The sequence below is a fragment of the Grampus griseus genome, assembly GCF_964374135.1.
Source record: "Grampus griseus genome assembly, chromosome: 3".
Lineage (NCBI taxonomy): Eukaryota > Metazoa > Chordata > Mammalia > Artiodactyla > Delphinidae > Grampus > Grampus griseus.
The window spans coordinates 61,959,388-61,973,434 of NC_139019.1; the positions used below are offsets into that span (position 1 = coordinate 61,959,388).

At 42.8% G+C, this 14,047-nt stretch overlaps 1 protein-coding gene across 1 annotated transcript in view; it reads right to left on the minus strand.

Moving 5' to 3' along the window:
- Nucleotides 1–14,047, minus strand: part of ARSB (arylsulfatase B) — a gene marked incomplete at its 5' end in the record, with an annotated part of 179,983 nt that overhangs the window by 60,746 nt on the left and 105,190 nt on the right. Inside the window, one exon of the mRNA XM_082650559.1 lies at nucleotides 9,880–9,950. Within this exon, the coding sequence (XP_082506685.1) occupies nucleotides 9,880–9,950 (71 nt within the window). The remainder of the gene's footprint in view (nucleotides 1–9,879; nucleotides 9,951–14,047) is intronic.

The following is a 14,047-nucleotide window of genomic DNA, read 5'->3' on the forward strand; positions in this document are numbered from 1 at the left end:
TCCATATTTTAACCCAGATAAATTTCTGTTGGTTTAAGTCGTTCAGTTTATGGTGATTTGGTCCAGCACCGATAGAAAATTAATACAATGTTAACTATTATTTTCTTTCATTCACATTAAAATTAAGAAAGATAAAACCAAAGTTGTTGAAATAATAAATTTAAAACTATACATTCTGAGGAAGTCTACCTTAATCACCCCAAATGCCTCTCATTATTTCTTCATTTCTCCTTATGCCTATGTGTTTATTATCGCTTATCATTTGTTGCTACTTTATTTTATAATTGTGTTAATACCATTTCATGGGCATATATATTTTTCCTTTGATTCAAAAGGCTCTTCAGAAGCACGGACCATGTATTTATTCTCTAGGTATTTGCTGCCAGTGGTAGCAGATTTTATTCTATAAATGCCTGATTACTAACATCTTACATTATGGGTTACTTAAGGCAGACCACGTCCTCAGCTTTCTGCAGCGTACTTCTCAGAAATGTTTTAAAAAGTTTCATTTCAGCCTTACACAAAAGTACCCTAAAGCCCGTAAAAAATCTGACCAGATTAGTCAACATTTAGAAAGTGGACTTAATACACTTTAATTCCACTGGATTTATCCCATAAAATTTAGTGAGGTTTTATGTTTTTCCAGAATTTTACGGTTGACAATTTCAAGAACGGTATATATCTTTACCCTTACAGGCTGTAAGACTGGGGAATTGAGGTAGGAAGATGTCTGGTCTAGATTGGGAGAGAAAGGAGACAGTCTGGACATCCCCAAATCTTGAAGAGACCTGGGTACAAAGAAGGCGCCAGTGTGGAGGGTGGAGTGGGCACAGGGGCTGGACCTGAAAGGGACTATTTGGACGGTAGTCTATTTCTGTGTTGAGTATCAAAATCAGCATAGACCTTCTAATAAACTAGAATTGTCAGGCTACTCTTGGAAGCCATTGCTAAAATTTCTAAGCTCTACCAGAATTAAAGCAAAGTAACCAAATAAATAAGCGGTCAGTTGGGAATGAGAGGATTTGGCATCATCGTAACCCTGGGGGAAGAAAGAAAAGCTGATGTGTAAATGGGGTTTTGGGCAAGTAACCACATGGCCAGATGCCCTTCTCCCAGAGGTAGGCCCAGCCCAAGCCCTTCAAGTTAGTTTCTGTTATCTGGCCCTGAGAAGCCTTAAAAAAGGTGCTTACCCTGATTTCTCCAAACATAAAATTGGGGCAGTGGGATTTGCCATTTCTGTGTAGTCTAGGCCTGTGGTGAGGATTAATTAGTGTTTTTAAAGTGCTGTGGGTTTGGTTTGGTTTATTTATTTTCTCAGGATGAAAGCCAGTACGCCAGCACCAAGTGTTAACAGCGAAGGTTTGATGTATGTTACTTGAGATGCACTGTGTGAAGTGGGGCGGATGGGAAACGAAGCTTGTGGGACTGCCTTCGGCATCAAAAAGGCCACATTTCCAAACCCATTTAGTACTCCCCAAAGTGAAGGAGGCAGAATAAAAGGCTTTGAAAATTAAAAAGGAGAAAAGTTATCTGTGTTTAGGCTCTGGGATTGAGGGTATGTACCAACCCAGACCAAGGAAAATTTGACGAGCTGCTACAGAAAAATATTGGCAGCTAGAGAAGATACAAAATTCTGCTAACTTTGTGACAAGCTGTAAAATGAGCTCCTATATTTGATAGAAAGAATGGAACTCAGGCAGTCAGGGTATCAGGGCTAATAGCTGAGGACAAATGCTGTCACATGCTAGCTTCTCTGACCCAGGACAGGTGGGCATAGGGACCAAGAACTCTGGTATGGCCCATACCTCCACTCACTAAGAACCCAGCAACCTTCTAGATATTACAATCTCATAAGAACCCTCTAAGCTAGTTTTTAGAAATAAATCTTTATGGCTTTATTCCCGATTATGGAAGTAATGTGTGCTCATTACTAAAAAATAAAACTGCAGAAATACATAACATAAAAAGTGCAGACACTGCACCTCCAATCCAGCAGCCAGGATATAGGCTGTTAGTTATTGTTTGGACATATTTACAGGTGATAGCTATAACTGTCTCCAATTTACAGGTGATGAAACAGATAACTCAAAGAACTTATCCACCGGCTCACAGGAAATAAGTCAAAGCTGGAATTCAAATTCAGGTCTTTCTGACACCTCGGAACTCTGTATGTTCCATTAGGCTACACTGCCCTATCCCCACACCCTGCTCCCTCATCCCACCACCATCCTCGAAAGTAATGACTACAAGGCACCAACCGGGTTTCCATAACTAGCTTTACAAAGAGAAGCTTCCATCACCCACAGCGTCAGGTTACATGTGAAATAGCAAGGTTAGTGCCACGAGGAGATCTGTTTTCCCAGCCTTGTTTAAACGTATAATCCTCCATCAACATGCTGTTATTTGAGTGAGATGATTATACTTTTCCATCAAAACCAGTGTAGAACAGAAAGCAAAGAGACCCCTGAAGTCAGTAGATCATATCTTATATGTGAGGCCTGGACCTGGAGAGCTCCGGGTTCCAGGTCTGTTATCTCTTAGTTGCTTGTGACCTGGTGCCTCAGTTTCTCCATCTGGATTGTAAAGCGGGTGGATGAACTGACTGCCAATGTGCCTTCTAGTGGCTGGAATGACGGGCAATCTCACTGACGGCTGGTGGGCCTCATGTATCCCACCTAACTTCTAAAATTCTGCTCAACATCTCATTTCAGGCTGAAAGAAAGTTGTCCTGTGTTGTGACTTCTCAAATATGCCCAGAAAGAAATGAACATGCTTTGAAAATAATGTACAAGGTTATTGTTCTTTTTTTTTTTTGCGGTACGCGGGCCTCTCACTGCTGTGGCCTCTCCCGTTATGGAGCACAGGCTCCAGACGCGCAGGCTCAGAGGCCATGGCTCACTGGCCCAGCCGCTCCGCGGTATGCGGGATCCTCCCGGACCGGGGCACGAACCCGTGTCCCCTGCATCGGCAGGCGGACTCTCAACCACTGCGCCACCAGGGAAGCCCTTGCTAGAGTTATTCTAATTAAATGAGTGGATGATAACGAATTTAAATGACTAGTTCATTAGCACTCATTCTTTCAGTATGTCTAAATCTCCTATACATAAGGCATCGAGAGAGCTATACTGATGAAACCTTGCCCTCCATGAATATAAATAACTACAGTATGAAGAAGCAAGAGCTCAGTGTCTCAGGATGCTCCGGAGAAACTCAAGGGACTCTAGTTTGGAGGAATCAGGCAGGGCTTCATGGAGCAGTAGGGATGTGACCTGGGCCCCCGAGAAGGGTCAGAGTAGCAAAGGAAGATGGCGGACGGCATTGCAATGGTGCTGAGGGGTTGCTTCGGCGGAAAGACAGAGGTTGTAAGAGGCAGGCTAAGGAGTCTGCCTGTGGCTGTAGGCAGTTGGCAACCACTGACAGCCATCAAGCAGGGAAGTGAGGGGCTGTGTCTGTGTTCTCTTCCAACAAAACCTAAAGCCTACGTGATTTCCAGTACGTACAACTGTACCTAGCACGTCGTGGGCAGGCAGTATCTCCTGAATGAATCATCTCAGAAATGGCAACCTAATGTCAGGGAATGGATTTGAATTTGCTCTTAAGAGGAAACACGGAGCAGCGCCAAGCATGCAAACCTGGACGACTCTTGGATCTCGAGTATGGACCTGGCAATTTCAGCCCAGAAAATGCACGCGTGAGAGAGGGGAGGGAGCGAAGACTGTTCTTTCACCCTGTAATCACGAGCAGAAATAACATCCCATTATAACCTTTAAAGAGAAGAGGCCCTTTCAATGAAATAGTAGCAATGCTGTACAGAATCACTTTGAAGACTTGGCCTTTGGTGTGGAAAATGCTAACATCTGTCAGAGCCCTTCGTCTCTAATCAAGCTTCTGCCAGCAGAGTCTAAGTGCTTTCTACGTGTGCACGTGTGTAGGGTTATCTACGTACACGTTACACAATTGGACAGACGTGAGAATTCTGACGATTCACAGAATGCCACGTCTGACTTCCAAGGTGAGCTGTGCTCACAGGTGGAGGTGGTAGCATCTTTACCTCAGAACAGCCCAGGTCAAACCTGGGGCCTGTAGGATGAGAATATATATATTTTCTCTAAGGCTAACTAATGCCTTTGAAATCATTTCTCCTCCTGGTTTGAGGTAGGCTGACTAGAACCGAGGGGAGCCACAGAGCTTGGAGCTGGAGTGCCTCAGAATCAGGGTGAGTGGAATTCACACCTGTAGGACCTCGGAGCCTAATCTGGAATCACAGCTGCTCCCCACCACGTTGGATGTTTTCAGCCTTTCCCATTACATCAGCTTAAACGGTACCATCCCCTTCCCTCAGGCTCCCGCCCAGGTTTCCTCCACAGCCCACTCTGTACTGCTGAAGAAAGACACTGAGTCAGGTCAGCCTGCTAGAAAGAAACACTTTAAAGAAATGGGGGCGGGGGGGCGGGGGGGCGTCCACAGGGGGAGAATAAACCTTAGGATCTTAGAAAGGAAGGAGGAAAGAAAAAGATACTATGTGAGAACATGTCCATGCAAGGTCACCTGAGAACAGAGCCTCTGAAGATGAATAAAAAGTCTCCTCAAAGCACACAGGAAAGCAATTACAGCCCACATGTGTGACACTGGCCATGGGAGCCGGTGGCAGCGGAGATAAAGGTAGAGCCAGATTTGGGGGCACTGAGAGAGCCCGTGACCAATGCAACAATGAAAGGGAGCCTTCCAGGAAGGCAGGGATGGGAACAGAGCACAAAGAACAGGAAGAAGCAGCAGCGCCCTCAACTCAGAGGGGAAGTCAGGCTGAGCTGAGACTGGGGCAGGGGCTTTGTCCATATGTATTTGTCCATCAGGGAGGTCTCGGGGAAAGGAATGAGGAGGGCAGGGAAAATGCCACATCATCTGATATTTTCAATTAGGGGAAGGGTGAGGGTGGGCATGTATATGCTGAATAAATTGTTTCAAATATCTGTATGTGATAATGTTAATTAAAATAAAAAGTAGCTTGTGAGTGTTATTTTTTTTTTTAGGCACAAAAGGTAGGACGGGAGCTCAGGGTTTAAGAGGAGAGTGTGAATTGCCATCTGGAGGCACTTTTAGGTTCAAGTCTAAGAGACAATAAAACAGAGACTTTAACCTGTTGATCTGTTCATCACTAACAAATATTTATTGAGAACTTCGTATGATGGTAGGCCTCGTGCTATGCACTGGGAATGCGGCAGTAAATGAAAAGGGTACAGATCCTGTCTTCATGGAGTTTCTATGCTTTTTTTGGATTTTACACTTTACTGTTAATATTTAAAATTGTGGTAAAATATACATAACATGAAATTTACCGTCTTAACCACCATAGTTCAGTGGCATTAAGTGCATTCACATTGTTGTGCTACTATCACCACCATCCAGCTCCAGAACTCTTTTCATCTTGTGAAACTGAAACTCTATACCCACTAAAAAGCAGCAACTCCCGTTCCCCTCTCCACTCCCTAGAAACCACCATGTTACTTTTTGTCTCTGAATTTGACTATTCTCCGTACCTCCTGTAAGCGGAATCATACAGTACTTGTCTTTTTGTGATTGGCTTATTTCATTTACCATACTGTCCTCAAGTTTTCACCATGTTGCAGCATATGTTAGAATTTCCTTTCTTTTTAAGGCTGAATAATAATATTCCATTGTATGTATGTCACACATTTTGTTTATCCATTCCTCTGTCAATGGACATTTGGGTGGCTTCCACCTTTTGGCTATTGTGAATAGCGCTGTTCAAGTCCCTGGTTTCAGTTCTTTGGGGGTATATATCCAGGTATGGAATTGCTGGATCATACGGTAGTCCTGTTTTTAATTTTTTGAGGAATTGCTATACTGTTTCCACAGCAGCTATACCATTTTACATTCCCACTAGCAATGCACAAGGGTTCCAGTTTCTCCACATCTCCATCAATAGTTATTTTCCTTCCTCCATTCCTTCCTTTCTGTCTGTAGCCATTCCAATGGGTAGGATCTATGGTTCTTCGAGACATCTTTATGCTTTATTGTAGAATCTCCTGGTCTACGGGAGATTCTATGACTTCTGGGGTGTGTTTGTGTATGTGTGCGTGTGTGTACACTAGTCTTTTTTGGAAATAGTTTTACTATTAGTACCCAAGCCACAACCTACCAAGAGTATGTGGCCATGAAAAAACCCTAACTCCACAAGTAGGAAGGGCCTCTGCGGGTGCCCTCTACTCTTAGAATAAGAGGGAGGTGATACAGATGTTAAAACCCAAGAGGCCAGATTTTGAGGGATCTGGTCCTACTTGGAAGGGAGGGCTTCCCTGGGAAAAGTCTAACATCGATTCCTCTAATTCATGACAGGAGGAGACATTGGTCCACCACTGCCGACAAGACCAGCTAAAGGAGACAGTGCAGGTGAAAAACTGGAATGATGCAGTGATGTTTTAGAATGGGGATCAGAAAGGTGGGCAGGATGTAGTAACAGCAAAATCATATAATATTCACATTACTCTAGTGCTTACAATGTTCCTAACATTATCACGTGTATTCATCTATTTACAGCCATGTCTTTGGCTACACCACTGCTTATTAACACGTGCACCTTTTCCAGCAGGGTGAAAAAGGAGAAAGTGAGGAAGCAGCTTGCTCCCTTGAGGTCCTGTGTATACAGAAACCCATAGAATGCTGAAGCTAGAAGGGACCTTAGAGGTCACTTAATTCAGTCTTCACCTCACAGATGAGGAAGTGACGAAGTGGCTTTGGGGAAGGTGGAGGTGGAATATTACTCTCTTCTCCCATAAGTACGTACACATCATCTGGGAAGTGCTGGAGTTAGAAACCAAAGACCTGTTTCTGTGATAACTGCCAATCCTTCATTGATACCCTAGATTGGCTGCTTTCTGATTTTATTCCACAACAGCCTCTAGAATATGTTTTATAGTCATAAAAAATATTCTGTGAATATAACATGCAGACTTGGCTGTCCTATAAATACATATTTTCTTGTAGCTGGATTTAATTTTTCCCCCACAAACTAACTGCCCAGAAAAGGAACTGGGCTTGTATCACCATCCTCTGGAGTGCAGGACCCCAAAGATAACTCCCCTTTTTCCTAATTCTGCCACACAGTGGTGTGAAATGGATATAAAAACAGGGCAGAAAAGCCCCGCCCCCCCCGTATTGCCCACGCATAAGAGGAGGCGGCACCTTGCCCCCCACAGGTACACACAGTAGGGGACACCCTGTTTTTGTGAACCAACAGTGAATGTGGCTCTTTGTCAATGGCAGGGCCTGACAACGTCCCTCATTACATTCAGGGTTAGAGCAAGAGTCCCCAGGCTGGCAGGAAAGGCCAACAGGAAGGCCTGGAGTGGACTCCTAGGAGGGGGGAAGGAGCAGCAGGCAGCCAGAAAGTGTCTCTGAATTTGTGACACCAGCAAAGGGTCTCAGTAAGTCCAGCAATTAACATATGGGAAACTAAGTGGAAGAAAAGTGAAGGGACTCACTCAAGACCTTACAATCTATGAGGGGCAAGGCTAAGACAGTTCTCTCTTCTGATTTCCATGCCCCAATTCTTACACTGGTGAAACTTTCTGCCTGTGCTATTACTTTGCTAGAGGCACTTGAGGGGACGCAGAAATCATAGCAGGTTATGCTAAGAAGCCCGCGGCAAGCGGCACTATGGTCACTATGGGCGTATAGTTCTCAAGCTCCCATTTCTGATGCCATGACAAAATGCAGCTTAGTGAGTGAAGGGGGCTTAAGGCTTTTCACCTGTAGATGGAACTTAGTGGATGAGGACAGCTTAAAACCACTGTAATGTGGGCAGGCACATTCAGCACATCCCTGGAGGTTATGCAGGGCTTTGCAGTGCATTAAATTACTCAGAAGCCGTAAAAACCGTTCCTGCCTCCCTTCTGGCCACCTGAGGGATTCTGCTATGACTGGCTCCTGGTTAGCAATCACTTCTGCAGTGAGCCGGTTACAGACTGGAATGTATCATATCCCTAGGTGTGCTGGGGCAGAGAAAAGTTTAAACGATTGACGTGGCTCCACAGTAACTAATCATAGGTCTGTGATCCTCTCACACAGCTGATCAAATCATTTCCAAGCATTTTCTAGAACAATTCTTCTAGACCAATAGACATGCAATGCAAATTACACATGTGATTTTAAATTTTCTATTAAGCACATTAAAAAAGGAAAAGGAAACAGATGAAATTGGGATCAATATATTTAAACTCAATATATCCAAAGTATTGCCACTTCAACAAGTAATAAATGTATATATGTTTTATATTTTTCATACTCAGTCTTCAAAATCGGATGTGCGCATACTCACAGCACACCTTGATCCACAATTAGCCATATTTCAAGTGCTAAGTAGTCACACAGGGCTGGTGGCTACCACATCGGACATATTACTACCCTTGCCTCTCTCACTGACGTCTCTTTACTCCAATAAAAATAGAAATTTCTCCATCCTGTAGCCATTCCTACCTATCTCAGGGCACTTTCCTTTCCAGGTCTAGTGATTCTAAGTGGTCTTTATTCCATTTCAACTCTCCTCCAACTGTCCATTCAGTCATTAAGTAATCATCACTGAGTACCTACCCAGTGCCGGGTGTTTGTGTTAACTTATGAGGATGTAAAGATAAATATGACATAGACCCTGATATCCGGAGCTCTCGGCTTGGTGGGAAATGCAGGCACATACAGGACAATTTGGTGAACACTATACAGAGATACATACGAAGGGGTGCACAGAGGAAGGAGTACTGCTTCTTCCAGGGCTTCTGGAAAGCATTAACAGAGGTGGGACATTTGCGCTGAGTTTTAAGGGATGAGGAAAAATTGTGGAGAGTCAGGGAAAGGTGTTTCAGCCATAGGGAAAAGTATGTTCAAGACCTAAGTATGACGATCTGCATGCTTGGAAATGGCAAGTGGCTAGTAGGGCAAGAAGATGGCAAGGAGGGCCTGGAGTGAGGCTGGCGAGGTGAGCTGGACCTCAGATGCCCGAAGACACACTCAGAATTACTGGGGGTCATTCTCCAGAAGGGGGAACCTTAAGGCAGGTTGTAACACAGATTGGAGAGCATAAAAGAGTAAGGAGAGCCTGAATGATGGGGTAGCAGTATGTCTAAATGGAGGGGACGTGAGCACTCAAGTGAATGAAGGGAGTATAAGAGCACTGTTTTCTGCAGACAGTCTCTCGATGAGGCCTTATGATGGAACCTGGGCAAAGGGTCTAATAGTTAAGGTTTTCCAGGCCCAAACGCACGACGTAGGGGCATCAGGGCCACTAGCATCGTATTTATATAGGACTATTACAACCTGTGGGGATGTGAAAGCACCACATGGCCTCTTTCTCTGCAGGAATTAATAGGGTTCCCTATGGGTTAATTTAGGCAGTAGGCAGAATCAAGCTAAATTGCAGCCTTGCCAGGGAAATCATGGGTTTATGAGACCCAGCAGGTCTGGGCAGCACCTGACCAGCCTGATCAGATGATGCGGTGGCTTATTTGACCTTGAGTTTTCTAGAAGGAGGCTCTGACACTCTCAGGTAAGAACAGGGCAACAACAGCATGACATTTACAGTTAGAAGGAGGCTCAGAGATCCCATGGGTTCTCCTTTTATAGATGGGAAAACTGAGTCATGGAGAGGGAAATGGCTTATAAGGTCATATAAGCCATTCAGCAGCATTCACCCTTTGAGGCACCAAAGCCACAGTGAGATTGGAACAACAGGTACCATGGAGAACTGTTTACCTTTATAGCAAACTCAAGTGGAGAAAGAGAATTAGGCTAGAGAGACACTAGGTAATAAAACTGTCTTTGTGAGCCAACACTATTTAAATTAGTAGCAATAAACAAGGTACTCACATGGTGAAACATCTACAAAGTTGGGATCGATATTGTGCAGCAGCTCCATTCTGGGGGACGGGCTTCCTTCACTAGAAAAGAATTTTTTAGAAAATGTTAATTTCCTTTCTCAAATGGGTATCAATGATTTTAATACTTCCTTTCCTCATATTTACAGGAAATAACAAACCTGGCAGTTAACAACTTGGTCATGAATTCAGAGGCCTCCACAATGTGTGGTTGTGCATCTTCAAGCAGTCATCACTTGTCTATATTGTCACAATGACTGAATGTTTACATAACAACTTTAAGGTCAAGCACGTGACAATTAAAAAATGAGTCCTGTGACCCTCTGCAATAAATAATCTGGCTGTACTTAAACATGACCATTCGTTACAGCAGTGAAATGAGAACTCAAGTCATCCAGTGTAGACTTCATGCTGAACACTCATAGGGAAATGAAGAAAGAGCACCTGCCGAGATGGCGGCGCCCACATCACAGATGCGACATGCCCTTTAAATATTAGCCTGCATGAGAAAAACGAATGTCTTCCACATCTAAATTTACAACGTGAAACTTGCATGTAATACAACTACATGTGAAATAGTTATACTTCTTTAAGATTTTTAAAAACTGTATGTGCAAATACAATCACAACCTACATTACTGTTGAAAAGAACTTGGAGATCAGTTAGTCCAACGCCCTCATGTTACAAATGAGAAAGGCCCATGGTAAGTTACTGGCCACACAATGGGTAGTGGGTGTTTTTTAAAAATTGGGAGCATAAACACCACCAGATGTATGCCGGGTGTGCATGAGGCACCCATGTCATTTTGCTAGTATAGACTCAGCCTTATGGAAGAAGTTGTTAGATATAACTTCAATCGTTGGACTACTTGATAATCCAATAAAAGGTTGCAAAGTACCATTAACACCATAGGATTTGTCCACATGGGAATAACCAATAAGGCCCCTGAAAATAAGAGGACGTGTTTTCAGGTGGTTCAATGTCCACACCCCAAATGCACAGCTAGTTGTCTACAGCAGTGGCTTGGGATTTCAAGGACCCATAAATTTTCAAAAAATCTGGATTGCGATTGGCAGCGTTGTATTTGCCAAGTAAGGAAATGTTAAAACAAAATTCATGAATTAAAGAAAAACCAAAAAACTTTCAACTACCATTACCATAAAATAAAGGTAATTTTAATAGCAACAAAAGGTAGGATGAATACGATCTCAGAATAAGTGACAGTCCTTTAAAGTGAATATGTTTAACTTTAGAATTCTAAAAGATTTCCTTTTCCCTCTCTATTCCATAAAACCCACTAACTAGACAGTGAGAGGGAAATATGCAGGGATGCCTCTAGGCCTGGGGGCAGCACTATGTGGGTGGGGGGGGGGCAATATTTCCCTGGATTCCTCATTTTCTTCCTGAGGCATTTAACTAACTACCTGTATACCATGAGACTGTCAGCCAGTCCAAAATGACAGGAACTAGGGTTTGATCCTGGAAGCTCTGAATGCAAGTAGGGATGATGAGCAAAGAAAATGGTGAATGTGACAAAATCTTAACAGAATGATGATGATGGTGTCTAATTTGTAGGGTTAAAAACAAGCAAACAGAGCTAAAACCTGGATGATAAAAAGAGCAAGTAAGTCAGGAGGGGAAATCAGAATGAAAGCATTTTAAAGTCTTTGTATTGTTTGGAAGAGGGTAAAGCTGTTCATTAAATTTAGATTTAGCTAAGTAAAATTTGCATGTTAAAATTTTAAGGTAACTTAAAAACAAAGATAGGACTTTTCTGGACCACGGAAGAACAAAACAAAATTCATTCAATCCAAAAAAAGGCAAGAAAGAAGGAGGAGCCCCAAAATTTCTCATCTTTAAAAGCAGAGCTCACTGGAATACCCCCAAAGTATTAGGCATGGTTAAATAAAACATATTTTTCTAATAACTTTTAAAGAAAGTTTATCTGTATATTATTCATTTATTTCATTTTTCATTATTCAGAAGAGCCACAGATATTGCAAAATAAGGGAACTTAATAAGATGAGATGAATTTTGAACACTAAAGGTTGTGAGTAATCCCAGTGATGAATTATTTGCTGGGAAAAATCATCACAGGCAGAATCATCATGAGACAAATCATGATGAAAAAAACAAAAGCCAACCAACCTTCCTAAGTGCGCTGTGATGCTACTTTTTAAAACGTACGAATCAGAATATTTTGACAAGGATGTGGTTGGAGATATATGCCAAGGAAATACAATAGAAGACAAGTGATTAAAACAATAACCAAACACCCTAGGGACTCCAAGTTATTAAATAAATCAAGAAAACCAAATGTACATTTAAGGGAACTGAATAAAGTATCATAAATCTTGGGTTACTCCCCATCAAAATGTTAAAAGTTACTAAAATCCCTAGACAAGGTCATGTACCAATTCCCTGGAACTAGTCCTTTGGAAAGTGATGGATTTTAGAAATATTTCCAGGTGAATTTTTTTAAAAGAGGCATACATACGTGGGAAGGGAAGATGGTAATAATGGAAATATGGAAAAATATACACCCAACTGTTAGCTGGGATAGGGGGATGGGTGGGGTGAACTACAAAAGACTTTTATTTTCTACAGTGCTTTATATAACTAGCATGCATTATTACTGTAATCAGGAAAATTTTAAGCTTTTTTAAAGTATAGAACTTGTGAAAATTTCTATGCGTCCATAAAGACATTAAAAAGTATAACAAAGAGAAAACTCAGATATTTTACAGAGTTTGGGAGTTTAAAGACAGGAAAACTATCCAGAACTACAAGGTAGTTCTGCAGTATTTAAATGCATTAGTTGATTTTTGGAATTTAATTGCATGCTGCCCACGTATGTGCTATCTCATACTGATAATAACTGATCATGTAATTTCCCTCTCAGGAGTGTAGAAATTTCCCTGTATGTTTAAGATCAGGCTTGCATTTAGCAAAAACAGTAATGGTTTTAGGGTCACTGGGTTCTCATGTCTCACCACTTAAGTCACTTCTTTTCATTTTGGTAAAGGGTTCAGAGCGTCAGTGCCTGAGATGGAGGGAATAAGAGGAAAGAGAGGGAGATGTTAGGGAGAAAGGAGGGAGGGAGAAAAGGGAGATGAGGAGGAAGAAGAAGAGGGAGAAGGAAAGAAGGGAGAAGAGACTGTGGGTTTCCTTTAATAGTTACGCACCAAGTTAGCAGAGACTCACTAAAGCACTTAAACGCGCACACACACTACACACATCAACTCCACTTGGCGAATTTCAGTGGCGACAAGGGCATAGTATAGTGATGCTGGAACAGAGAAGTGGACCCAAGTCACCTGGAGAAGAACATGTGCAGAATAAGGCTGGTGGGAGGGATGGGGAGGGTGCGGGATGAAATGAGAGATCGCAAAGACCTGCTCTGCAAAGCTTCATAACTTTGCCTAGGGAATACTTTATAGAGTATTTAAAGTGATTCTGCAAAGACCAGTTACGGGTAGAGAGGCACTGGTCATTACAAGGTGAGGCCCATTGTTGGTGAGGGGAATCCTTCAGGCCCAAATGACACACCCAGGAAGAACACCCCCGACTCAGCTCAGCTCCCACCGTCTGTAGGAATTCAATTTCCCCAGAACTGAGAAACTGGACACCGATATTGGGACACTGGTACTCTGGTTATTGGGAAGGAATATCTACCACTGGATTAATAAACACTCTTTTTTATATATATATATTAAAAGAAAGGTAAGTTCAGAAGTAGCCACATATTTTCCAGTGCAGTTTAAAAACAGTCTTCCCTTAAGAACTCACAGGGGCTTCCCTGGTGGCACAGTGGTTGAGAATCCGCCTGTCAATGCAGGGGACACGGGTTCGAGCCCTGGTCCGGGAAGATCCCACATGCCGCGAAGCAACTAAGCCTGTGCGCCACAACTACTGAGCCTGCGTGCTCAACTACTGAGCACATGTGCTGCAACTACTGAAGCCTGCCTGCCCGTGCTCCACAAGAGAAGCCACCGCAATGAGAAATCTGTGCACCGCAACAAAGTTTAGCTCCCGCTCGCCACAACTAGAGAAAGCCCGTGTGCAGCAATGAAGACCCAACGCAGCCATAAATAAACAAACAAACAAATAAATAAAATGTCCTTAAAAAAAAACCTCACAAACCATTGGCCACTTAAAT